General features: G+C 44.1%; 1 protein-coding gene across 5 annotated transcripts in view; it reads right to left on the bottom strand.

Moving 5' to 3' along the window:
* The window catches only part of MYOF (myoferlin), a 184,013-nt gene extending 173,549 nt beyond the window's left edge, over positions 1-10,464 (bottom strand). For all 5 annotated transcript variants that reach the window (XM_066355315.1, XM_066355318.1, XM_066355319.1 and 2 more), the window contains exon 1: positions 10,210-10,464. In XM_066355315.1, coding sequence (XP_066211412.1) covers positions 10,210-10,297 — 88 coding nt within the window. In that variant the 5' untranslated portion in view covers positions 10,298-10,464. The remainder of the gene's footprint in view (positions 1-10,209) is intronic.
* Positions 10,465-27,822: the final 17,358 nt, after the last annotated feature.

Below are 27,822 nucleotides of genomic sequence, written 5' to 3'. Positions count from 1 at the left end.
TCAGGTTAATATCTCAGGGAATCCGCAGAGATTGGAGTGAGACAGTCCTGAGTTGAATCCTGACCTGTTTCTGCCTCAGTTTCCCTATGGGTAAAATAAAAATGATAACAATACCTACCTTCCTAACAATAATGTGAGGTTTAAAGAAGCTCATACACACAGGTGGGGGCATAGTGTAAGAATTTGATAAATGCGGTGCTGGCATGCAGTAAGAGGTTGTCACTCAGGCTGACTGTCCCCGCCAGAGTCGCCGGAAGACCTAAGTTGCTATGAACACTTAAAGCACTTTTTCCTGCTTTCTTTTTACTCACACTCATCTTGGGACTATTATTCTCTCCATTTTGCAGATGAGACAACTGAGCTATAGAGATGCTGAGATGCTGGGCAACAGTGAGTAAGTGGAAGTCCTGGGCTCTTTCTTTTCTTTCTTTTTTTTTTCAATTTTCCTATTGATTTGAGAGAGAGAGAAAGAGAGGCATCGATTTGTTGTTCCACTTAGTTGTGCACTCACTGATTGCTTCCCCTACATGCCCTGACCAGGGGGTCGACCTCTGTGTGCAAGGACGACATTTTATCCACTGAGCCACCTGGCCAGGGCCAGAAGTCCTGGACTCTTAACCACTGTGGCTGTTCTCCGGCTGTCTGTGCTTTCCAATACACATTTGGGTATGCCCATTTAAATTCACTAAAGTTAAACTATGTACGTAATCCAATTCCTCAATTGGAAACACTAAGGCAGTAGCTGATATAGAGTTAAGACCAAGTCAGCCCTGGCAGGTTGGCTCAGCGGTAGAGCGTCGGCCTGGTGTGAGGGGGACCCGGGTTCGATTCCCGGCCAGGGCACATAGGAGAAGCGCCCATTTGCTTCTCCACCCCCCCTTCCTCTCTGTCTCTCTCTTCCCCTCCCGCAGCCAAGGCTCCATTGGAGCAAAGATGGCCCGGGCGCTGGGGATGGCTCCTTGGCCTCTGCCCCAGGCGCTAGAGTGGCTCTGGTCGCGGCAGAGCGATGCCCCGGAGGGGCAGAGCATCGCCCCCTGGTGGGCAGAGCGTCTCCCCTGGTGGGCGTGCCGGGTGGATCCCGGTCGGGCGCATGCGGGAGTCTGTCTGACTGTCTCTCCCCGTTTCCAGCTTCAGAAAAATACAAAAAAAAAAAAAAAAAAAAAAAAGACCGAGTCACCTCCGTGGTAACCCAAAGCCCCATGCAAGCTGCCAAGAGCAGGGGAGCAGGAGTGGGAGGTGCCGGCAAGGCAGTCCCTGTGCCGGCAGGAGGTGGATGCCAGTGCAGGGAGGAGCAGACACATGAGGCCACACTGTCCCTGGAGGAGAGACTGTGGGCATCTAATTGCCAGACACGATTCTCGCTCCTGTGATGCTCATGACTCAGGTTCTCGGAAATTTCTCTTTAGCTTTAAGAAGGAAAAAGATAAAGTAAGAAACCCACATTTCACTTGAGCAAGCTCGAGTGGGTATGTGCTCCTTGCAATTGCACAATTCCTGACCATGACATCTTACCCTCCAGGTGGGGCGACTGGGTAGGAAGAGAAAGACCATATGAGAAGGAACCACAGCCTGGTTGAGGAAATGCCCACTTCTGACCTTTGGGAAAACAGCATCCTTGTCTTTCATATCACTTTTTAAAAATAAGTTTTTATTAATTGATTGAGTTTTAGAGAGTAAGGGGGAGAGAGACAGAAATATCGATTTGTTGTTCCATTTATTTATACATTCATTGGTTGATTGTTGTATGTGCCCTGACCAGGGATCAAACCCACAATATAACCAACTGAGCTCCCCCGCCGAGGCTCACAATCCTTTCTATTTCTATGAATTTCCTCTATCTCTTAGTGGCCTCCCTCCCTCTAGTCTCAAGTAACTACTGCCTGTCACTGGCCCCTTGCAGAGCCATGCACCAGGCTGTGTACCCACAGGGGGAACACTCTGGCCTCTGGCCGGGAGAAAGGCAGACACCCCATTCACAGACGGGTGTGAGGAAGTATTGCACAAGTAGCCTCCCCAGTGCTCTTTCCTTATTAATTTCATTCAATCCGGCTGTTTCCTTGGTATCTTTCCTATTAGTTTGATTCTTGTGCTGGAATGAGTTCCCTCTGCCCTGAAAAGCATTGCCTCAACCAACAAACCCTCTAATTCCTCTCCCTGAATGGCATAGGTGGTTCTTGAACAACGTGAGGGTAGAGGCACCAACCCGACGCATTCGAAAATCCACCTGTAACTTTGTTTCCCCGAAACTTAAGTATAGTCAGCCCTTCACATCTGAAGTTTCAAAAGTTTTTTTTGATCAGTGGTTGGGAATCCGTAGTTGGGAATGTGAAAATACTGTGTTTGTTCAGTGGATTGACTGAATCCATGGATGAGGTACAAAAGGCCAACTGTACATATTGAAAAAAGTTTGGGTATGTCTATTCTGGTTTGTATCTCATTCTTATGTTCTAACCAGTTGGTTTTCTTAGCCTAGAAAGCCAAACGATGTTATACAGTGTGTCCGTAAAGTCATGGTGCACTTTTGACTGGTCACAGGAAAGCAACAAAGACCACAGAAATGTGAAATCTGCACCAAATAAAAGGAAAACTCTCCCAGTTTCATACCTATTCAGTGCAGTTCGATGTGGGCTCATGCACAGATTTTTTTAGGGCTCCTTAGGTAGCTATCCCGCAGAGCCTCTACAGACTCGTCACTGACTGATGGCCTACCAGAACGCGGTTTCTCCACCAAACTGCCGGTTTCCTTCAACTGCTTATCCCACCGAGTAATGTTATTCCTATGTGGTGGCGCTTCATTATAAACACGCCGATATTCACATTGCACTTTGGTCACGGATTCGAATTTAGTGAGCCACAGAACACACTGAACTTTCCTCTGTACCATCCACATCTCAACTGGCATGGCCGTGGGCTGCTCCACTGTATACATTGTGTTACATCATCAACTGCACATGCGTACATGCTGCCACATCATCCTACAGAAACTGGGAGGGTTTTCCTTTTATTTGGTGCAGATTTCAAATTTCTATCATCTTTTTTTTTTTAATTTTTTTAAATTTAATTAATTAATTAATTAATTTTTTACAGAGACAGAGAGTGAGTCAGAGAGAGGGATAGACAGGGACAGACAGACAGGAACAGAGAGAGATGAGAAGCATCAATCATTAGTTTTTCATTGCACGGTGCAACACCTTAGTTGTTCATTGATTGCTTTCTCATATGTGCCTTGACCGCGGGCCTTCAGCAGACCGAGTAACCCCTTGCTGGAGCCAGCGACCTTGGGTTCAAGCTGGTGGGTTCTTGCTCAAACCAGATGAGCCCGTGCTCAAGCTGGTGACCTCGGGGTCTCGAACCTGGGTCTTCCGCATTCCAGTCCGACGCTCTATCCACTGCGCCACCGCCTGGTCAGGCACATTTCTATCATCTTTTGTTGCTTTCCTGTGACCGGTCAAAAGTGCACCATGATTTTACGGACACACTGTATATCTTTTTAGGCTTGATTCTTCACATACTGTCTGGTGCATTATGGGGCTCCATAAAAGTAAACATGATCAAAAAGGGAAGGAAACTTCAGGATTTCCATGTGCAATATTACATGTGTATTCATTTAATCCCCAAATGACCCCCACAAAATAAGTGGTATTAAGAACACTGAGGCTGAAGGTTGTAATTCATTTCTCATTCAGGCCCCCTGGCTCCCAGGCCCGGGGCCTTTGCACCTTAATACAGCACCTAATAGATTTTGCACCTTCATGCTTAATGCCAAGTCAGCTGATAAGGCATAAGGTGCCATATGGCCAAGCAGTTATTTCTGAGTGAAAACTGCTCAGACCCACTCAAAGCACAACCTGCTCAACAAAACAGTTGTTCAACAGAAATTATTACACAGTGGGTAAGGTAACCATTGCTTCATCACGTCATGTAATTATAGACCACTGAATGTTTCATGTATGAACTGTCAACATAAAAAAACTGGCAGCTTTCTTGCAAGGATCAAGAATGCAAAAAGTTCTATGACAGAGATTTGCTGCTGGGTAGCACGTACTAGAAATTTGTTACATTCGGTGTTCAGGAATGGGTGAAGCAGTCCTCTGCCAGACCTGTTCCACAAAGCACCTGAGAGAATATTAAGTGTAATTTTCCTGAAAGAAGGAGATTGGCCTGACCAGGTGGTGGCACAGTGGATAGAGCATCAGCCTGGGAAGCTGAGGACCCAAGTTCCAAACCCCGAGGTTGCCAGCTTGAGCACAGCCTCATCAGCTTAAGTGTGGAAGCCAGCTTAAGCATGGGATCATAGACATGGCCCCTTGGTTGCTGGCTTAAGCCCAAAGGTCGCTCGCTGGCTTTACCAAGGGGTCACTGGCTCGGCTGGAGCTCCCCGCCCCAGTCAAGGCACATATGAGAAAGCAGTCGATGAACAACTAAGGTGCCTCAACTCGAGTTGATGCTTCTCATCTCTCTCTCTCTCTCTCTCTCTCTCTCTCTCTCACACACACACACACACAAAGGAGATTCACTGATTTCTGATGGTCCCTTTCAAGACCAAGAATTAGTGACTTCATTGTTCTAAGATGTCTCAGATCTCCTGCCAGCTTGTTTCTTCCACAGTCAACATTTAAAATGTGTGTTCAACAATTGCAATGGATGGAAACTAGCCTTTTGGTGGTGAGTATGATGTAATATTTACAGATCTCAAATTATAATGTTGTACACCTGAAAGTTACATAATGTTATAAACAAATGTTACCTTGACAACAAAAATAAACTAAATTTAAATTGAACGTGTATTTAACATCAGTGATGTGCTAGGCGTTGCAGAGAATATATTGATAAAAATCCTATATACTCTTTGGCAGGGCCAAATCCCACAGGGATGGAGTAACTCACCAGTAAACCCAAACCAGACAAGTACCAGCGCCTCTGGACTAGTCTTGAGGGTGTGCACAGAAGATATGTCATGGAGGAGGGGAAGACAAACAAGCCACAGTGATTGATTTTTGAAAGGTGGTTGTGGCTTTATAAAGGATTGAAAGCCTGTAAAATATGCCTTTGAGAAATGTACTTTTGAGTGTTCCCATGCTTCAATAGGGTGGGGCCACTTTCCTTACTCAGGTGCTGAGTCTCTAGGCGCTGTTCTCCCGGAAGCGATGGGAATGACTCAGTAGATTAAACATTTCTGCCTTCTGGAGCGTTTTGTAAATACACACATATCTCATGTATTTGGTTTGGTTCCAGACTACCACAATAAAAAGAATATCATAAGAAAGCAAGCCATAATATTTTTTGCTGGCAAAGAGTCCTGCCTTTAATTTGTAAAGAAAAAAAAAAGCAAAATCTATAAAGCATAATAAAGCAAAGCACAGTAAAATGAGAGATGCCCGTACAATACAGTGATTCTATGAAAGTACCAAAATGGCGTTGAGTGTCCATTTGAGCCAGTGGGAATCTTCTTGTCTAGCCCTATGGTGCACCTTGGTAATTTAGGTGCCCGAGACACTCCCGAGGTACCTTCATAGATGAAGGGGAACGAGACCCACTGGACCTTTCTTCCATAATACTTCATCATTCTTAAATAGAATCTCATAGATTTTCTGCTTATTTAAAGACATCTGCTTTTTAAAAAATTCAATTGTATATTTTCAAATAGCAAAGTGGATTATGCTAAGAATAGTCAGAAAAGTTTCCATTGCATAAATTACAGCCTTTGGGGGTCTCTACAGATATATTCCCTTTCAGATGTGGGGGGAGGAACAAAATTTCCTTTACTCCCAACGTTCTTCTGGCTGGTCTATAATAATCGAACAGACAAAAGACAGATTAGCGAGAGAAAATAATCAAATTTAATATGATATATATGTATGAGAACCCCGCATACGTGAGAGAATCAGAAACCCCACAGGCAGAAGTTCAGAGACAGAAAAGGGGATCGAGTTGTATAAGGCACTCCGAGTTCGGGATGAAGCATGCACCTTGGGCGGGGGGCTTGAAAGGGTCAATGCAGGATGATAATAAGAGCAGACCTTTAGTAAAAAGAAGCTTGACCTACCACATAGACCCAAAGAAGTTATCTCTGATAATAGCTTATTATGGGCAAGGCCCCTAATTCAAATACTTCTAGGTAGTTGGGGTGAAAATACTGTGTTTGTTCAGTGGATTGACTGAATCCATGGATGAGGTACAAAAGGCCAACTGTACATATTGAAAAAAGTTTGGGTATATCTATTCTGGTTTGTATTTCATTCTTATGTTCTAACCAGTTGGTTTTTTCAGTCTAGAAAGCCAAACGATGTTATACAGTGTGTCCGTAAAGTCATGGTGCACTTTTGACTTGGTCACAGGAAGGACAAAAGTTTCTCTTGAGCCTGTGGCTAAAGTTGCCTTAAGCTCAAAGTAATCATACTACTAAGGCACATCTTGGGGTGAATCGTCCTGGACCCCACAAAGATAAGCCATCATAGTCTTATTTTTTAAAAGAAGAAAAATAAGATATTCTCAAGGGTCAAGTGATTTGCTCAAGATTACAAAGTTGATAAACTCATTCCAGGGATGAAGGGTGGTATTCTAGAAATATCTAGGGTTTCACTCCAGAAACATGTCCAAATAAAATAAGATGTATCTGGAAAGTTTAGTAATAACATGACAATTATTTGATGATCATCTAGACAACAGCAGTAGCCATTCCTGGAGGCAAAGATTAGCACAAGACCAGAAGTGACAGAAAATTCTAGCTGGTTGAATAGACCATATCATAAGAATAGAAGGAGAAAATCGCTAGAGTTGCAACATCCTGCTCCCTAGGAGTCTAATGTTTCATATGAATGCAATGTTGCCACATTGTAAAACCACCTTATAAACATGTGCAAGAAAATTTCCTTTCAATCTTTTCAAGAGATTCCACACAGAAGCAAGAGATGAGCAAAAGGAAAATGGAACTCAATGGATATATTAGGCAAATCCATCTTTAAAACAAAAGACAAGAAAAACAAACAAACAAAAACAAACCACAAAAAGACCAAGGAATCTTGACTTCAGAAAGATTCACAAGGGTATGTATGTACTATAAGGATGTCGTCCATTTCAGCATTGTTGATAACAGTTCATTGTTTGAACAACTTACATATCTACAACAAAAAGTCAGGAACAATTCAAATCAAACTGTTAGGGGTGGTTCGAACCTTTTAGTAGTAAACACTAAGAGAGAAAAAGAATAAGGATAGGTGATAAGAATTTTCACTTTTTTGTCGTATAATCCAGTGGTCCCCAACCTTTTTTGGGCCATGGACCGGTTTAATGTCAGAAAATATTTTCATGGACCGGCCATTAGGGTGGGACGGATAAAAGTATCACGTGACCGAGACAAGCGTCAAGAGTGAGTCTTAGACGGATGTAACAGAGGGAATCTGGTCATTTTTTAAAAATAAAACATCATTCAGACTTAAATATAAATAAAACGGAAATAATGTAAGTTATTTATTCTTACTCTGCGGACCAGTACCAAATGGCCCGGGGGTTGGGGACCACTGGGTTAGAGCATCAACCAAATATGCCAAGGTTGTGAGTTCCAGCCTCAGACTGGGGCACATGCCTCAATCAACCAATAAATGCATGGATGGGTGGAGCAACAGGTTGATGTTTCTATTTCTACCCCTTTCTCTCTGTCTCTAAAATCAATAAATTAAAAAAAAAAGTTTTAATAGGTCATCAGATATTTAGTTTTTGTTTGTTTGTTTGTTTGCATGTTTTAGGTGAGAAGAGGGAAGATAGTGAGGCAGACTCCCACATGCACCCCGACCAAGTTCCACCCAGTGACCTGATCTGGGGCTGAGCTCCAGTACCTATCAGCACCTGAGGCTGATGTGCTCCATCCAACCAAGCTATCCTCAGTGCCCAGGGTCACACTCGAACCAATGGAGCCACTGGCTGTGAGAGGGGAAGAGGGAGGGAAGAGGGAGAGGGAAGGGGGAAGCAGATGGTCGTTTCTCCTGTGTGCCCTGACCAGGAATCAAACCCAAACCATCCATATGCCGGGCTGATGCTCTATCCACTGAGAAACCGGCCAGGGCCCAGATATTTAGTTTATATCAGCCATATAAACTATGAGTTCCTACTCTGAGTTCACAGTTGCTTCTTCTATCAGGTGGCTTGTCAGATGAATGAATGAATGACTACCACTCGGTTTGTACAACAAAAGGAGACTGGAAAAGAGACTAGAGTTAAAAAATGTAGTAAATAATATAGAGAGACTGTATTTGCCCAGTTTTCTATTTTCAATTGAATATTTATAGCCTTAGACATGTATTTAGTTGTTTAAAATTTTTAACCAATGCAATAGATATGCCAGACAAATAACAAGTCAAATTTTAGTATACTGTTAAACTCTAATTCCTTGTTTAGATCTATATATAACATGCCTCAAATAATGAGATCACCTGGTTGAACCCAATATGTCAATGGTAAAGGATACTAACTTTTTATGTTATATCCCTAATATGTAATAGCTTCAAGGAAAAATTTTTTTAACCTAATACATGTCAATGAACTCTGATATAACACAGCTACATGATATTTACTAGCCAGATTCCCAAAACACACTGTCCTCTAAGAGTCTAACTTTCACCTTCCAAAAAACTTCTTTAACTAAACAACCATTTGGCAGCTTTGAGTTTCATTTCTTGTATTTTCTTGCTCATCTTCACATAAGAGATTTAAGAAGAGACATGGGGACATAAAATAGACAACAGAAAAAGAGAAAGGCATAGATTACCCAGAAACTGGAAGGGAGAAGTAGTAGTCAGGCTCCTGGAGGAAGAGAGAAATGCGCCGAGGCGTGGTCAGGAAACCCGGCTGGTCAAGGCTCCTGCTCTTTCTGCCCTCCTCTCTCCCACTCACCCCTTTTGCCAAGAAGTGAGCTCTTACCAATCAATGATCTTGGACAAATGGGAAGTGATAAAGCTCCTAAACTCAGATTTAGACACATCAGTCCAGCTAAAACTGGAATCCATTTTACAATGCCTAGGACAGGGGTCTTCAAACTTTTTACACAGAGGGCCAGTTCACTGTCCCTCAGACCATTGGAGGGCCGGATTATAAAAAGAACTATGAACAAATCCCTATGCACACTGCACATATCTTATTTTAAAGCAAAAAAATGAAACAGGAACAAATACAATATTTAAAATAAAGAACAAGTGAATTTAAATCAACAAACTGACCAGTATTTCAATGGGAACTATGTGCGTGCTTTTGGCTAATGAGATGGTCAATGTACTCCTCTCACTGACCACCAATGAAAGAGGTGCCCCTTCCAGAAGTGCGGTGGGGGCTGAATAAATGGCCTCAGGGGGCCGTAGTTTGGGGACCCCTGGCCTAGGAGAATGCCAACACGTCAACCGCGCCTGCCTCCTCCACTGCAATTAAATGCCACAGAAGAATATGTTTTGGAACTACAACGGGCCTCTGACACGCGATCTAGTCTAAAACCTCCACACTCATTCTGCAGAAAGAAAACTGACATCCAGAGAAATGAGGTCCCTTGCCCAAGGTCATTCAGTGAGACCAAACTACAAGTAGATCACCAAACTGCAGCCTTGCTTTGATCATAGCTCTTTTCTCTATGAGCAATTTCACAGCTACTAAACATACAAAAAAAAAAAAAAAAAAAGCCCATCATGAAAAGATGAATAATTACAAAGAGGCACAAAAATAACAGGAAAACAAACTAATCCAAAATACTAACTTCACTCCACCTCTCAGAAGGCCAGTGGCAATAAAAGCTGCCGCAGGACTGTTTTATGGAGTAATGGTACCTCGAACGATTGAATCGCAGTTTTTCCTCTTTTGCTCATTTCTCACTGACCCACACAATTAAAATATGCATGTTACTCTTACTTTGAACGAACACAGACCTTTTTGATACCTGGAATTTGAGGATTATTAACAAATACGTTTTTTCCCTCCAAGGGATTACAGAAATCACTATATTAGAGTTAAAATAACAGATCACTCAGTGAATCTCAAAGCCCTGGGGAAAATTAAATGCCTTCCACAAAAATCGGTCCTCTTCCCTGTCCTGCACAAGTAACCAACTCCAGCTAAAGCCAGAGAGATTTAGCTTTATCAGTCACCTAAACGCAGACTTTGAAAGAACGTGACTCCAGAAAAGGACCATTCTAAGACAGGACTTGACAAAAAGAAGAAATTGTTCCTTACCCTTAAAAATAACAGAAACAATAGGATCCGGTTTCCCAAATTTCGTCTTAGGGATATTGCTGGCAGATTCCACAATCACACGAAGCATGGCTCTGAATGGGGGGAAAAGCAGGTTCCAGCAAACGAAGTTTGGAGACACAGACGCTGGAGCTCTGGGTAGCACCGCCCCGGAGAGGAGGCTGGAGGACTTCGGAGAGGAGGAAAAAGGGAAAGGCGATGGGTGGATCTCTGACGGGTTATTTACTGAAGGCTAGTGTAAACTGATACTCAAACTCCCGCAGTCTCCGCAGTGCCACAGGCACCTTCACTTATGAATTCGGGAAATGTGGAAGTGAAAAACACCAAACCTCAACTAAAAATAATTACGTGTAACAAATCCAACTGACACGGATTTGGAGCGAATGAACATGGGCAGATCAGCAGCCCACTAAGACGCTACTGCCTTTTAGTTTCAATTCGTGAAACCGAATTAATTGGTTTTGGGGTTTTAAAACTTTACTTCGTCGTTTTTCAAAAGTTTTACTTTTGCTGTTTCTTTTCTCATGCTTTTGAACACACCCACTAAGCAACCACTTATAGAAAAAAAATTTTTTAATTTGTTAAAGGGTGCCCTCTACTGTACGGCAGAGGAACAACTGAGTTTATTTCAAGCGAACCCAATTTGGAGGCAATAATAATAATATGTATAATGGCTTTACAAAATTAGTGCATTGGGAGCTGATTCTTTGCTTTTTCAAAAAGATTTACCATAATATTTCTTTTTTTATTTATTCATTTTTAGAGAGGAGAGAAAGAGGGAGAGAGAGAGACAGAGAGAGAGAGAGAGGAGAGAGAGACAGAGAGAGAGAGAAGGGAGGAGGAGCTGGAAGCATCAACTCCCATATGTGCCTTGACCAGGCAAGCCCAGGGTTTCGAACCAGCGACCTCAGCATTTCCAGGTTGACGCTTTATTCACTGCGCCACCACAGGTCAGGCCTTACCATAATATTTCTTTAAAAATCCTTAGTAGATGAGAGCTGGGCACCTAAGTTTTCCTGGTATTCATCAAATGCTGCTTAACAATCTCCAATTAAAATGGAAAAGCTGCTCTCTACTCTTTCAGGAACTAAACCTGAGAAGTGTCTTCCCTTCCTTTGTTAAAGAAAAAAAAATCTGTAGTCAAAGATACTTGTTAAAGAAAGGCAAGGAAGACTTTATTTAAGGGGCGGGGGCCTACTGAGATAGGCATAATGACCACCGTGATGGAATTCTGCAGTGGCGGGGAGAGGTGGGGCTCAACTCCAAACAGAGCATGAGCAAGTGGGGATTGATGGCCAAGAAGCAGGGTGAGGGTCAGTGGATAGAAAATTACTAGGAAGAAATATCGCCCTGGCCGGTTGGCTCAGCGGTAGAGCGTCGGCCTGGCGTGCAGGGGACCCGGGTTCGATTCCCGGCCAGGGCACATAGGAGAAGCGCCCATTTGCTTCTCCACCCCCCCCCTTCCTCTCTGTCTCTCTCTTCCCCTCCCGCAGCCAAGGCTCCATTGGAGCAAAGATGGCCCGGGCGCTGGGGATGGCTCCTTGGCCTCTGCCCCAGGCGCTAGAGTGGCTCTGGTCTCGGCAAAGCGACGTCCCGGAGGGGCAGAGCATCGCCCCCTGGTGGGCAGAGCATCGCCCCCTGGTGGGCAGAGCGGCGCCCCTGGTGGGCGTGCCGGGTGGATCCCGGTCGGGCGCATGCGGGAGTCTGTCTGACTGTCTCTCCCCGTTTCCAGCTTCAGAAAAATACACACACACACACACACACAAAAGAAATATCAGGGAGAAAGGGGATTCTAGCTAAACAGACCTAACAGGAGTCTTGCTGAATACAGGCAGGTCAAGGTGACCAGAAATTAGGGGATGATAGCAGATGAGAAATGCCATCAGATAGCAAGGTGATCAGATGTGGAGGGTGTATGTGTGGGCATGGGAGTGTCTGGTGAACTTAGTAGGTGACTTATAGTAGAGTTCTTGCTAAAAACTAAATTTTACAAGGAAGTGCATGTATGGGACTAGGAGAAGGTTCAGGAGTCTGGTTCAAGTTTAGTCATGCAGAGAATCTTTGTCATCTGGGGAGCCTGTGAGGCAGTGTGATTAAGATCACTGGACAAAACCCAGGGTCAGTAGTCAGCCAACCTGGGTGTGGGTCTCTGCTTCACCACTTCTGAGCTATGTGAATACTCAGATTTCTTAAAACCCCCTCCCATTTCTGCAGTTATCTCATCTGTAAAATGGAGGTACATGTAATATCATAAAGTTGTTAGGCCAAATGGTTGCATTATTGTGACTATATGAACACAACTTACAACTGAGCCATAATGCATATTATGATGTGCTTCATACAACATTTTTATTTTTCTTTCTTTTTTGTGTGTGAGTTAATATATCTCATGGTTGCTTTTTTTACTTTAAACTCTCATCAAATTGTGTAAATCTTGGCGCTGGCTCAGTGGCTAGAGTGTCGGCCCAGTGTATGGACATCCTCGGATTTGATTCTCAGTCAGGGTACACAGGAGAATGGACATCCTCGGATTTGATTCCCAGTCAGGGTACACAGGAGAAGGGATCATCTGCTTCCTTCCCTGCCCCGCCCCTCTTCTTTCCCTCTTCCCCTCCTGCAGCCAGTGGCTCAGTTGGTTCGAGCATAGCCCAGGCACTGAGGATAGCTCAGTTGGTCTGAGCATCAGTCTCAGGTGCTAAAAATAGCTCAGTACTTGAGCATCAGCCCCAGACAGGGGTCAATGGGGTGCATGCAGGAGTCTGTCTACCCACCTCTCACTTAAAAAAAATTGTGTAAATCTCTCAAAATGTTCAAACATATTAGGTATTATATCAACTTAATCTTTTGTGTGTGTGTGTGAGGTGCGGGACAGACAGGGACAGACAGAAGGGAAGAGATGAGAAGCATCAACTCATAGTTGCAGCACCCTAGTTGTTTATTGATTACTTTCTCATATGTGCCTTCATGGTCCGTGGCCAGTGGAGAGGGGGTACTCCAGCCGAGCCAGTGACTCCTTGCTTAAGCCAGCAAATTTGAGCTTCAAGCCAGCAACCTTTGGGCTCAAGCCAGTGACCATGGGGTCATGTCTACGATCTCATGCTCAAGCCAGTGACCCTGCACTCAAGCTGCTAAGCCTGCCCTCAAGTTGGCAATCTCAGGTTTTCGAACCTGGGTCCTCAGCATTCCAGACTGACTCTATCCACTGCTCCACTCACTGCCTGGTCAGGCTCAACTTCATCTTCTTGAAGAAACCTGTTCCAGAGACTTCTGCACAGCTCTGATCTTCTATGATTTTGTTGGAGAGCAACTGCATGGCTGCTGCTCCGGGGCTTCCCTTCCTATCGCCTTTCCCTCTGCATCTCTCTTATTAGAGGCTCCATGACCTCCTCTTTCTTGGTTTACTTTCTCATATAGATGGAGCATATACTTTCCTTCTCTGAATGGTTTTATTTTACCATGATCTTGAGACTTGTTTGGAGGTTCTAGCAGGGGAGCGCAGCTATTTGTATACCCTTGACCGAAGAACGGTCCTCTCCTCTAGCGGGGAAGGTCGTCCTCTTCGACAGAGCGCGCAGCCTTGGGAGGGACGCACATGGAGCGGCGAGGGAGGAAGGGGACACCCGCCTAGCCAGCCAGATCAACCGAATCAACCCTGGAGATCAATGGGGTGACAGATGTTGCAGCCAGATCGCCCTCACATCCAATTTTACCATGATCTTGAATTGACAGTTTGGTTAATACAGAGTTCCAAGTTAAAGCATTTTCTCTCATAAAAGTAATGTTCTGTAGTCTTCTGGCTTCCCACAAAGCACCCCCTCATTTGGGAGAGTATGTTGCCGGGTGACTGGCAGTGCTTTTCTATGAAAAGTATGTTCTACCCCACACCATTAATGGCAGATGTGGTCATGGAACTGGCTTTAGTGGAACGTAAGAGTGTGGGGTGTGCTGCAATACACCACCCAGAGCCCCCTCCAGGAAAAAACAATTTATACCCACAGCTGCTGGAAGAGCTAACAGAAAAGTCCCCCACTGTTAACCCACTTTGGGGATTACCCATACTGAAGAAAACTGCCTTGTCCAAAGTCATGTTTCCTTTCAAGAGCCCTACCTCTGATGATGGATCAATGCAGGAGTATAAACTCCTGGCTCCTTTGTCCCAAGTAGTGATAATCTACAGGGCCATCCCAGCTCCTGGGCTCCCCATGGCATCAGCTGAGGCTGGTGTTGGGTCTGCATCACTGAAAATCCTGCTTCTTTTTCCTTCCTACTATAGTGTTAGACTCAAGAATACTTCCTAAGAATTGACCTTCACTCTTAATGTCCATCTCATGATTTTTTTTCCTGGAGAATCCAACCTGTCACAGTTGCTGTCAAAAGTGGTCCAAGAAAGCAGAGGCTAAGATGGGATTTGGGGTTCAATCATTTATCACCTGGCCGGTAGTTATAAGGATCCCACCATTGGTAGTGAGTGGAACACTGAGGGCTGCTGGCACAATGCAATTGTAAAGTGTCACTGTTGTAAAGTAACGTTCTGCCGGGTTTACATAGAGACACCAAGTCCAAATGAATTTTTAAGAAGTTTTATTAAAAGGAGGAGATTTAATAATATGCCGGCCACATATGGCCAACACGGGGCATAGCTGACCCAAATCAGCACAGCCCTGAGGTGGGTTATATACCTTTGATGAGAAAAGGAGGAGAGGGAGAGATGACACAATTTATTAGCAAGTCTATAATATTCATCTATAAGATTTATAAAAATATTTCTACACATTAAAACTTACAAGGTAATACAATAGCGGAAAATGTTGTTCTACATATAAAAAGATATTCCTAAATTTTCTAGGATTCATTTGCCATTCTTTTGTCTAGAGGTATATACATTGATTACACGTTTTCAGGAGAGGGGATGGGGAATCTACATGGCACCAGGGGTTAAGTGTCCATGAATGGCCCATTAAAGAAAGAAAAAGAGGAGAGGAAAAGATTTGCTTAATCTCTCCTGCTCCTCCCCACACCTGGCTAGGTGTTTACCCTGTTTCTCACAGAGGTGGGGGAGGGGGAATCTAAGTCTCCCCAGCACAAAATCTCTTTAAAATACAATGTTGTTGTCTATCCTGAGTTGGTGCAAATCACACACAAGTATAAAAATCATATTTACAAAATCTCTCTGTATGCTTAGCCCAAATTATAAACTGCCTTTTATTTCCTTTTTTTTTAGATTTTATTTATTCATTTTTATTAGAGAGAGAGGGAGAGAGAGAGAGAGAGAACAGGGGGAGGAGCAGGAAGCATCAACTCCCATATGTGCCTTGACCAGGCAAGCCCAGGGTTTTGAACCGGCAACCTCAGCATTCCAGGTCGATGCTTTATCCACTGCGCCACCACAGGTCAGGCCTATAAATTGCCTTTTAAGCTTCCTAGTAAAAAGGTGTTTTTTTTTTTTACACAGTATGACTCTGCAAGCCAGAAAAACTCCCTCTTTCCTCTCCTAAAATATTAATATTGGTTTTACCATTCTTTGGTATCTTACCACATCACCAATGGTGAACTGGGCTGGTATATGAATGAAAGTGAATGCATTAGTTCAGGGATCAGGAACCTATGGCTTGCAAGCCAGATGTGGCTCTTTTGATGGCTGCATCTGGCTCACAGACAAATCTTTAATAAAAAAAATAATAATGTTAAAAATATAAAACATTCTCAAGTATTACAATCCATTCATTTCCTACTGCTCATGTTCATGGTTGCAGGTGGCTGGAGCCAATCACAGTTGTCCTCCAGGAGAACACCAAATTTTTAGTGGATAATGCGTAATGTTCATGGGTCGTTGTATGGCTGTCATGGAATTACATGGAGACAATAGTAACTCTAAGGACTTGGATTTGGGTGGCTATTGCTAAACTCAACTTGCCGTGAACCAGTGCGGCTAGTAATTCCAGGTCCTGAGTGGGAACAGCACGGAATTAAGAAAATAGGCTTAGAGTAAAAGGATGGGCTTGGGAGGCCTCTGCAATGCTGATGGCAAGAACAGAGTGTGTTCAACACCTGCTTCCTGCTTTATTTATAGGGCAAAGTAAGGCCATTAGCAAATCAAAGAGATCTCTGATCACATTTCCAAGGCAACCCAAGAATTTTACCTAGTGCAGAAAACCTCTACCATACATAACATCTTAACTTCACAAGACAAAAGGTAAAAGAAACTTGCCTCCAGTCTTTCTGGGGGACATCAGGGGCAGGATGATATAAACAATCCAGCACCATAGCAAAATAGCCTTTAGCAACTTCACAGAACAAGTGAGGTGTGTGTATAGGGGGCAGACTGTCAGCTTACTGCCAGTTCCCCACACCTCTGTCCCCCAAAAATCTAAACTGCAAAGACCCTGTTGGCTTTTGGTCCCCAACATATCCCCCTTTTCTATTTTTTAACTTCAATTCATGTGCTGTGATTCGTACTCATCTGATTTCCCATGTTCCGATTTGGAGGCAAACTGGAAAAATATAAAATAAACAATATTAAAATAGCCAATGCTAACAGATACCAAAACAAGTATCTTTTTTTTTTAATAATTTTATTTTTAATGGGGTGACATCAATAAATCAGGATACATATATTCAAAGATAACAACTCCAGGTTATCTTGTCGTTCACTTATGTTGCATACCCATTACCCAAAGTCAGGTTGTCTTCTGTCACCTTCTATCTAGTTTTCTTTGTGCCCCTCCCCCTCCCCTTTCCCTCTCCCTCTCCCCCCTCCCCCCATAACCACCACACTCTTATCAATGTCTCTTAGTTTCACTTTTAAGTCCCACCTACGTATGGAATAATGCAGTTCCTGGTTTTTTCTGATTTACTTATTTCACTTCGTATAATGTTATCAAGATCCCACCATTTTGCTGTAAATGATCCGAAGTCATCATTTCTTATGGCTGGGTAGTATTCCATGCAGAGGTCCCCAAACTTTTTACACAGGGGGCCAGTTCACTGTCCCTCAGACCGTTGGAGGGCCGCCACATACAGTAGTGCTCCTCTCACTGACCACCAATGAAAGAGGTGCCCCTTCTGGGAGTGTGGTGGGGGGCCAGATAAATGGCCTCAGGTGGCCACATGCGGCCTGCTGGCCGTAGTTTGGGGACGCCTGCCATAGTGCATATGTGCCACATCTTCTTTATCCAGTCATCCATTGACGGGCTTTTTGGTTGTTTCCATGTCCTGGCCACTGTGAACAATGCTGCAATGAACATTGGACTGCATGTGTCTTTACGTATCAATGCAAAACAAGTATCTTAATACAATAAAAGGATTAAAGCCTTTAGATTATCAAGCAAATTCTTAGTGAATACAGCAGGATCTAAAATAGAATTTTGGCAGTTTTGAATGTCTTTAATATGTTAATGTAATTTCACCAAGTCCATGTTGACACCATCACTGCTCCACATTATCTGTAAATGCAACCCAACCCCACTTCAGTCTGAGAACTCTCCGAAGGAGCAGGAGTCACACACATTCAGGAAAAGTCTGCATGGCCCTGGAACTGCAACTAGCACCAAAGTCCCAATGACCACTGCTTTTAGCACATTAAGCTTTTGTCTCAAGCTTAATGTCAATACTGGATTTCTGGCAATGATTCGGGTAGACTGAAAGGGCCAATTGCAGCATGTATGGAGATGGAGCTTCTGTTTTCTTTAACCTGGAGAGATGAACCTATGGGGCCTTTCCTTGGAGTTTTGCAGCCATTTGGGTGGAGAACCTTGGAATTCACTATGCTGGGTGATAGAAGTAAATTCGTAACAGAAGTGGGCAAAAAGGATGGGGGGGGGCTCTGAATTTGGAGAGTAGGTCCCAGCCTAAAATAGGCATGGGGCATTGAGACAGGAGGAGAAAAGAGTGTGTAAAAGAGACACTATGTATTAAAGAAGGCAGTGGATCCATGGAAAGCAAGGAGAAAAATAAAACTATCAACACCCACAACAGAGATCTTCAAGGTGTGAGCAGAACCCAAATATTCAGGCAAGGCAGAGTAAGTGGCCCCCGTGTCTATAAGAAATGAGATTGACTTACTTGCTACTTGGATGATTACCCGAGGCTTGTCCATGGTGACGTGAGATGGAGCTGACAGCCCTGGGCACCTTTGGTTTTCAGTGGCAAGTCCAAGCAGGCTGGGCAAGGTTAGGTCAGAGGTGGCTGGGGTAGGGCCGGAAAAGACTGAACCCTCCCTTGGAGGAGTGAGGGGGAAGCCTACTTTCCAGTGTCTCTTTTTTCCCCAGCAAGGGCATGGCCCTCATGGGGGCCAAGAAGCCAGGTAGGCTTTAGTCCAATTACCTTCCTTTCCACACTTGAAGCAGGGCCCTGATGGGGTCTTATAGGCCCCTTAGGGGCGTTGGAGCCTTTAAGAGCATATGACAAGAGCTGGTATTTTGCCTGATCTTTTTGGGCTCTGTCTGCCTTTTCTTATTCCTCTTGGTCATTATAGACCTTAAAAGCCATGCTCAGAAGATTTCATTGAGGGGTTTGAGGATCCTCTTCTGCCTATATAAACTTTTTAATGTATATCTGGAGCTGATTGGAAAAAGGCAGAAGGACAGCATTATCAATTAGATCAAATGAAGGAAGGTCGGAATTTGCAGGAGAAAGAGGTTTGGAGTGTGCTAAGAGGATTTGATAGATGGAACAGGTTTGACAGAGAAAGAGATGAAAGTTAGTGAAATAAGCCTTATACAGTTGGTCTTGTGAAGTGAGTCTCTCATCCTGGCTTATGGTGTCTACCAAACGTTCAGGAACCCACCAAGGAGCCTCAGAAGATCTAGGAAGAACACACACTTATCCTCGGGCCCCATAGGAGAACAGAGTCTGGCCTTTGCCAGATTCCTGTGAACGGGTCCCTCCACTGCACTTCCAGGAAGGCTTTCCTTGTAGGATTCCAGAGTCCCTAAGCTGCTGAATGGCCCTGTACATCAATATTCCAAAAATTTTTTAAGTAAAAAGTGTGATAAAGAAGATTTGCAAAAAAAAGAAAAAAAAAAGAAGAAGAAGATTTGCAGAAGTTCCAGGATATGCTACCCCTTTTTTATTTTTTATAATTGATCTTTAAGCATTTGCTGGGCATGCTTTATAATGCTTTGACCCTGAGGCTTGTAAGGAAATACCTGTCCTCATGTTAATTCCAAAAGTCTGACAAAATATAGTAAATGCTTTTCTAAGTAACACTCCCATACTTTTAAAAACATTTCTATTCTATTAATTAACAGGCAATCTAGAGAGCACATAAGGCTGAAAAAATTTAGTATGACCTTCATTATCTTTCTATTATAAAAAAAAACAAACTTACACTTTTGTTAGGGAAATCCACACTGCCCCAAGCCTCACAGTGCAGTGACTGCTTCATGAATGAGTCAAGAGAAAAAAAAACACAAAAATAAAACCCACTGTTGCTTAGCAATAACAGATGCATCAGCTCAACCAAATTAGCAAGTTTTTAGGATCCATATTTCATTCTATTTAAATTTAAGTGATCATGCCTTACAAGTTCCAATTTTAAAAAAAAAAGTAGGGATGAAACCATTTTATTTTTCAATATTAGAACTGGCATTTGCAATTTTTGCATGTAAGAACTTAATTCAGGCCTGAAAACAGACACATTTTTAGATAACATTAAATAAAGACTAAACAGAAACAAGAATCAGACGAACCAGACAAACCAGAGAGGAACCCAGGATTTCAGAGCACAACCAGATTAGAAAGATGCCTGCCTGATCTTAGTCAGGGCATATTTTTTTTAATTTTTTAATTTTTTTTTTTTTGCATTTTTCTGAAGTTGGAAATGGGGAGGCAGTCAGACAGACTCCAGCATGCGCCCAACCGGGATCCACCCGGCATGCCCACCAGGGGGTGATGCTCCGCCCATCTGGGGCATTGCTCTGTTGCAACCAGAGCCATTCTAGCGCCTGAGGCAGAGGCCACAGAGCCATCCTCAGTGCCCAGGCCAACTTTGCTCCAATGGAGCCTTGGCTGTGGGAGGGGAAGAGAGAGACAGAGAGGAAAGAGAGGGGGAGGGATGGAGAAGCAGATTGGTGCTTCTCCTTTGTGCCCTGGCCGGGAATTGAACCCAGGACTCCTGCACGCTAGGCCAATGCTCTACCACTGAGCCAACCAGCCAGGGCCAGTCAGGGCATTTTTTGAGAGGGAATAAAGATGGATCAGACTAATCAAAACTTTTTCAAGAAAAATCTCGGCGGCCATAAAAAAATTTGTAGACAGATCTACCTTGGGTCCCCTGTCCAAATTTCTAGGCAAAGAATAGGAAAGAAACAAAATGATAGTTCAGAGGATTGTAACTAAAACATTAAAGAAAATCAGACAATAATAGGAAAAGCTGTAACTTTCCTAACACCCAAGTCTCCTATTCATTCTCAAATTCCAATAGCTGCTGTAACTGGCAGTTCAGGTTGATTATGCTGAGATTTCTTTCCAGGGGACATGGGGGGCAGGATGAGTATAAACAATCCAGCACCATAGCAGAATAGCCTTTAGCAACTTCACAGAACAAGTGGGGGGGGCGTTGGGCAGACTGTCAGCTTACTGCCAGTTCCCCACACCTCTGTCCCCCCAAAACCCAAACTGCAAAGACCCTGTTGGCTTTCGGTCCCTAACACAACTGACACTTTGGAATAGGGTAACAAAGAGTTGAGAGTGTTAATCAGTAATAAAAAGTTAAGAATTAAAGTCAGATGCCCTCCTCCCCTGCAGCAGAGGGGTGTAGAAAGCTCAGGATCGGGACTAGGACTTACTCTCAAAAGAAGCCAACCTCCAAAGATTGAACTCCTAACCAAGACAGGTTTCCTATGACAAGGTCAAGGCCATGCTTGGGAAAGAATGGGACCCTGGTATATGGGCTGGGAATGTCTGGGTTGATGCTCTTGAAAATCTTGAATCCCCAGATTCCCCTGAATCTTCTGAACCTGCAGGAGTAGCATGCTTCTCCTTATGAAGGACAAGCACCCTGCCACTTGGCCTGGAGGTGACACAGAGACTTCTCACAGCAGGACAATTTATTCTCCCCTCAGGATCTGTCTTCATCTCCGCTCCGGGCCACTAGATCAGTTTCCAGGACTAAATCCCAACGTAATTGTGCAGAGGGTGTGCTAGGCCTGCTGAAGATAGAAAGTCACCACACCCCGAATAAACTACAGGCACAGCCACTGTGTCCTGGCAGGGGATGAGAAAGTATGCATGGGACTAGACACTAAGGGTGCAGGACCAAGGGGCAGTGCAGGACATTATTTTGGATAAAAGAGAGTTTATTAATACAATGCAGTCTCCCAGGATATTGGGTTTTGCAAGCTACAAGGCCTCTGGAAATAGTATGGACACACTGCTATGATGGCTCCTAGAAGCATGGAAAAAGTATGGGAGACATACCAGATTGCTCTGACTGACAGAGGAAAGTAGGGGTTAAAAAGCCCCCAATGTGGGCATGATAGAATGGATATACTATGTAAGACCAGGAAACCCACCGGATGACTCTGTCCTGCAGACGCCTGGAAACCACACCATTTACCAACACAGGCAGGTTTTACATGTAAATCTTTTTTTTTTTTTTTTTATTTTTCCGAAGTGAGAAGCAGGGGGAGGCAGACAGACAGACTCCTGCATGCACCTGACCGAGATCCACCCGGCATGTCCACCAGGGGGCAACACTCTGCCCATCTGGGGTGTTGCTCTGTTGTGGCCAGAGCCATTCTAGCACCTGAGGCAGAGGCCATGGAGCCATCCTCAGCGCCCGGGCCTACTTTGCTCCAATGGAGCCTTGGCTGCGGGAGGGGGAGAGAGAGAGAGATAGGAGAGGGGAAAGAGTGGAGAAGCAGATGGGCGCCTCTCCTGTGTGCCCTGTCCAGGAATCAAACCCGGGACTTCCACTTTACATGTAAATCTATAAGATTCCAGCAAACACGGTAAGAAATAGACTTTTGGGAAAATCATAGAAGAGTAAGAGTTAGAGATAACAGTATATTAACACAGTGATCAGTCATTTATTCATCACTGATATGTTTGTCCAACAACTACTTGAGAGTCTGCAAGTACCATGTGTTGGGTGCTGGGGCTTTAGCAAAGAGTAAGCCGAAGTTCTGACCTGGTAGAACTTCCCGGCTTGTGAAGACCACAGGCCAGGTCTCACATGTCTACCATTCACTGCTTTCAACAATTCCAAGAGCTAGGACTCCTGGGTTTATCTTTCCGGCTGATGAAGTGGAGGATCAAAAGAGTTGAAAACGTGAGCCAGGATTTAAACTAGTGGTGGGATTAAAATAATTTAACAACCAGTTCTCTATCCTAATGACCATTTTAAGTGTGAAAAAAACAATATATCGAAAGGTAGTTTATTATTTCATGCATTTAATACTTAAATAAGAACAATAGCCCTGGTCAGTTGGCTCAGTGATAGAGTGTCAACCCAGTGTGTGGAAGTCCCAGGTTCAATTCCCGGTTAGGGCACACAGGAAAAGCACCCATCTGTTTCTCCACCTCTCCTCCTCCCCCTTCTCTCTCTCTCTTTTCCTGCATCCATGGCTCAATTGGTTTGAGTGCATTGGCCCAGGGTGCTGAGGATGGCTCCATGGAGCCTCCACCTCAGGCTCTAAAAATAATTGGTTGCAAGCATGGCCCCAGATGGGCAGAGCATTGGCCCCAGACAAGGCTGTGTTGCTGAGTGGATCCCAATCAGGGTGCATGTAGAAGTCTCTTTATCTCCCCTCCTCTCAGTTAAAACAAACAAAAAAAGAACAGTGAAAGAGGTATAGAGAACTAGATTATGTTATGAGTTTTAAAATATTAATAAAAATAGCCTGACCTGTGGTGGCGCAGTGGATAAAGCGCCGACCTGGAAATGCTGAGGTCGCCAGTTCGAAACCCTGGGCTTGCCTGGTCAAGGCACATATGGGAGTTGATGCTTCCAGCTCCTCCCCCGTCTCTCTCTCCTCTCTCTCTCTCTTCTCTCTCTCTCTCTGTCTCTCTCTCTCCCTCTCTCTCCTCTCTAAAAAATGAATAAATAAAATAAAAATTAAAATATTAATAAAAAATATTAAATAACACCTGACAAAAAACAATAAAGCTGTTAAAGATATTTCCATATTGCTTCTTGATTGGGGTCCTCACTTGAGATTTTTTTCACCTATGGATGGAATGAGCATGACTACAGGCACTTAGACTACACTGTTCTTCAGATGAACGTTAAAAAAGAGTAAGAAATGTAAATTTGTGATTTTCACATTGGGCAGCTGCCCAGGCACCCACTTTAGAGAGAACCCTGATTACAAGTGCCATTTTTAACAACAAGTTGACCAAACTCAACCAAAAATTAGGTATCGGTCCTGCCTACCCGGTGTGAACCAGCTGAATCCCACCACGGATTCAAACCCACTGTCTTTGGAGCCCTACTCCCTTTCCAACTTCATCTCAGTGGGGATCTCGTATTTTGCTGTTTCATTATACTTCACCTTTTTTGTTAAGTAAACTTGTGCATTAATATAGGTAAGTGATACAGCAGAATGGTGGAATCTTGATAACATTATGTGGAGTGAAATAAGCGAATCAGAAAAAAACAAGAACTGCAGGATTCCATACATTGGTGAGACATAAAAGCGAGACTAAGAGACATGGACAGGAGTGTGGTGGTTACGGGGGGTGGGGGGAGGGAAGGAGGGAGTGGGAGAAGGGGAGGGGGAGGGGTACAAAAAAAAACTGGATAGAGGGTGATGGAGGACGATCTCTCTTTTGGTGATGGGTATGCAGCAGAACTGAATGACAAGATAACCTGGAAATGTTTTCTTTGAATATATGTACCCTGATTTATTGATGTCACCCCATTAAAATAAAAATTTATTTATAAAAAATATATATATAGGTAAGTGACCTTAGACTTGTCTTGGAGCATTGAGACAAAAGGGACAGAGGAAAAGGAATATTTAGGGGAGAGGAGAAGCACGGCAAAAAATCTAGACATGAGGAGCAAAGTAATCCCAGTAGCAGAGAATTTAACAGAAGAGAAATGAAAATAGATTCATGATATCTTATTCCAATTCCAGTTTCACAGAATCTTAGGCATTAGTTAACAGCAATTTTAAACTGGCACACACAGAGGGTTCATTGTTAACATCTATTTGTTGAAATACTTCTTAGGAATTATTCTGGTTGAGAATAAAATGCTTTTTAGAGCTAAAAAACTATTTTTACTAGCTTAATTATAGGGTGTTGCATAGCAGTAGATGCTGTTTCGAAATAATATATAATATACTTAAATTTCATCCTTTAAAAAAGTGCCTGGCAGTGACTAAATCTACATGGGGGGTAGGAGAGATAAAGTATCTTGTATATTTGGCACCATTATATTTTCATTATTCAAAGCAACTGAAAGAGCAATATAAGACAGGAATGAATCAGACCTTCTCCAAGTTCAGTACAGTATTAAATATTTTCTAAGCCCTGGCCGGTTGGCTCAGCGGTAGAGCGTCGGCCTGGTGTGCAGGGGACCCGGGTTCGATTCCCGGCCAGGGCACATAGGAGAAGCACACATTTGCTTCTCCACCTCCCCCCCCCTCCTTCCTCTCTGTCTCTCTCTTCCCCTCCCGCAGCCAAGGCTCCATTGGAGCAAAGATGGCCCGGGTGCTGGGGATGGCTCCTTGGCCTCTGCCCCAGGCGCTAGAGTGGCTCTGGTCGTGGCAGAGCAACGCCCCAGAGGGGCAGAGCATCGCCCCCTGGTGGGCAGAGCGTCGCCCCCTGGTGGGCGTGCCGGGTGGATCCCGGTCGGGCGCATGCGGGAGTCTGTCTGACTGTCTCTCCCCGTTTCCAGCTTCAGAAAAATACAAAAAATATATATATATTTTTTCTAAAATAAAGCTAGAAAAATGAAACAGGAAAAAGTAGAATCATGTTAAGCCTTGTTATTCACATTAAATTCCTCATCAAAATGTCTGCTAGATGTAAGGGTCTTCATTCATTCATGCACACATGCAGTTCTTCAGCAAATGATTATTGAAAGTCCAGTTGGTTCTAGGCTCAATGCTACCGTTTCCCCGAAAAGAAGACATCCCCTGAAAATAAGACCTAGTGCAATTTATTTCAAGCTTAGAAATATAAGGCCTCCCTGAATTAAGACCTAGCATGTCTTTAGGAGCAAATTTTAATATAAAACAGTCTTATTTTGGGGGAAATGGTAGATTGTTGTACATGGAAATAGAGTCACAAGAGATTCTTGATGGAATTCAGAGTTTGGCTGGTTATGCTGATGTTTGTGATGACATGACTACAGTATATTAATAAATGTTGATTTTTTTGTTCAACAATAAATGTGAATTCTTGTTCATGGAAAAATAAGACATCCCCTGAAAATAAGACCTAGCGCGTCTTTTTATTTTTTCTTTACTTTTTTTTCTTTTCTTTTTTTTTTTTTTTTGTTTTGTTTTGTTTTTTAATTTTTCTGAAGCTGGAAACAGGGAGAGACAGTCAGACAGACTCCCGCACGCGCCCAACCAGGATCCACCCGGCACGCCCACCAGGGGGCGACGCTCTGCCCACCAGGGGGCGATGCTCTGCCCCTCCGGGGTGTCGCTCTATTGCGACCAGAGCCACTCTAGCGCCTGGGGCAGAGGCCAAGGAGCCATCCCCAGCGCCCGGGCCATCTTTGCTCCAATGGAGCCTCGGCTGTGGGAGGGGAAGAGAGAGACAGAGAGGAAGGAGAGGGGGAGGGGTGGAGAAGCAGATGGGCGCTTCTCCTGTGTGCCCTGGCCGGGAATCGAACCCAGGACTTCTGCACGCCAGGCCGACGCTCTACCACTGAGCCAGCCGGCCAGGGCTTTCTTTACTTTTTTTAAAATTTTTATTTTTAATTTATTCATTTTAGAAAGGAGAGAGAGAGGGAGAGGAGAGAGAGACAGAGAGAGAGAAGGGGGAGGAGCAGGAAGCATCAACTCCCATAAGTGCCCTGACCAGGCAAGCCCAGGGTTTCGAACCGGCGACCTCAGCATTTCCAGGTCGATGCTTTATCCACTGTGCCACCACAGGTCAGGCCAGACCTAGCGCGTCTTAGGAGCAAAAATTAATATAAGACGCTGTCTTATTTGCAGGGAAACATGGTATGCGAAGATGAATAAGATACATTTCCTCTCTGCAAGAAGCTCGCAGACAGTGACAGCACAATGAAGGGAGTGTAATTGCGGAAGAAGACGAAGATGACAGAGCAGGCATGGGCCAGCAGGGTAGGATCCTGGAGGAGGTGACAGCTAGACTGAGTGTGAATGGTTAGATTGATGTGTACATGTGTGTCTGTTGTTTGTTTGTGATCTGAAACAGAGTTAAACAAAAACATATGGTGATCATGGAGAATCTTAAGACATTTGATTTTGGTAGGCTATCATGTGTGAGGTGAGACAGTCAATCAGTGAGCCTAGGTAGGCAGGCAGGTACTAGCCCAGAGACCTTAACAACTAATATTTACTGAGTGCTCATTACATGCAAGATGATATCCTCAGCATTTTATTCTGTCTCATTTAATTTTCCACTGCCTTATTCTATAAAGTAAGTCCTATTTTTTTCTTCCTCATATTACAGTCGAAAAAACTAGAGGGCATAGTTTAGTCAAGCAGTTTGCCCAAGTTCTCACAGGAAGTGAAGCCACGATCTGAACACAGGCAGTTTTCTTCTTGAGCAGTGGTTTTCCACATTTTTACACTTGGGGACCAGTGAAAATAGAAGAATTATGTCGGGGACCATTAAGGCAGAAATCACTCTGAGCACAAGCAAATTTGACTACAATTGTTGGGTCTATAATTTTCATACAACATCAGAGTGGTTAACTCTTTCCAGACCAGCTTGAAAGTTCTGGTGGATCGGTCCCTGGACTGATGGTTAAAAAACACTGTTCTAGGCCCTGGCCGCTTGGCTCAGCGGTAGAGCGTCGGTCTGGCGTGTGGGGGACCCGGGTTCGATTCCCGGCCAGGGCACATAGGAGAAGCACCCATTTGCTTCTCCACCCCCCCCCTCCTTCCTCTTTGTCTCTCTCTTCCCCTCCCGCAGCCAAGGCTCCATTGGAGCAAAGATGGCCCGGGCGCTGGGGATGGCTCCTTGGCCTCTGCCCCAGGCGCTAGAGTGGCTCTGGTCGCGGCAGAGAGATGCCCCAGAGGGGCAGAGCATCGCCCCCTGGTGGGCAGAGCGTCGCCCCTGGTGGGCGTGCTGGGTGGATCCCGGTCGGGCGCATGCGGGAGTCTGTCTGACTGTCTCTCCCCATTTCCAGCTTCAGAAAAATACAAACAACAACAACAACAAAAAAACAAACAAAAAAACAAAAAACACTGTTCTAGAGTCCATGCTCTTAACTCCATATGCCATGCCTCACTGGCAGTGGGTACTTATTAGAGATGTATTTTTCAGCAGGATAGCAAAATGATTGAATTGTATACCAATACTCTGAATACAAATAAAACAACCTGTGGATGAAAAGGGGGCTCTGTATTAAATCTAAGCAAAAGTAACCTCAAAAGTGATCTAATTATAAATTCCTGTCTGGGCAGGTCATGGTAGTGGTAGTCATGACATAAGCCTTGA

Source organism: Saccopteryx leptura, chromosome 13, assembly GCF_036850995.1.
Source record: "Saccopteryx leptura isolate mSacLep1 chromosome 13, mSacLep1_pri_phased_curated, whole genome shotgun sequence".
NCBI lineage: Eukaryota > Metazoa > Chordata > Mammalia > Chiroptera > Emballonuridae > Saccopteryx > Saccopteryx leptura.
Note: the sequence above shows the minus strand (reverse complement) of the source record. Positions and strands in the feature narration are given on the sequence as shown.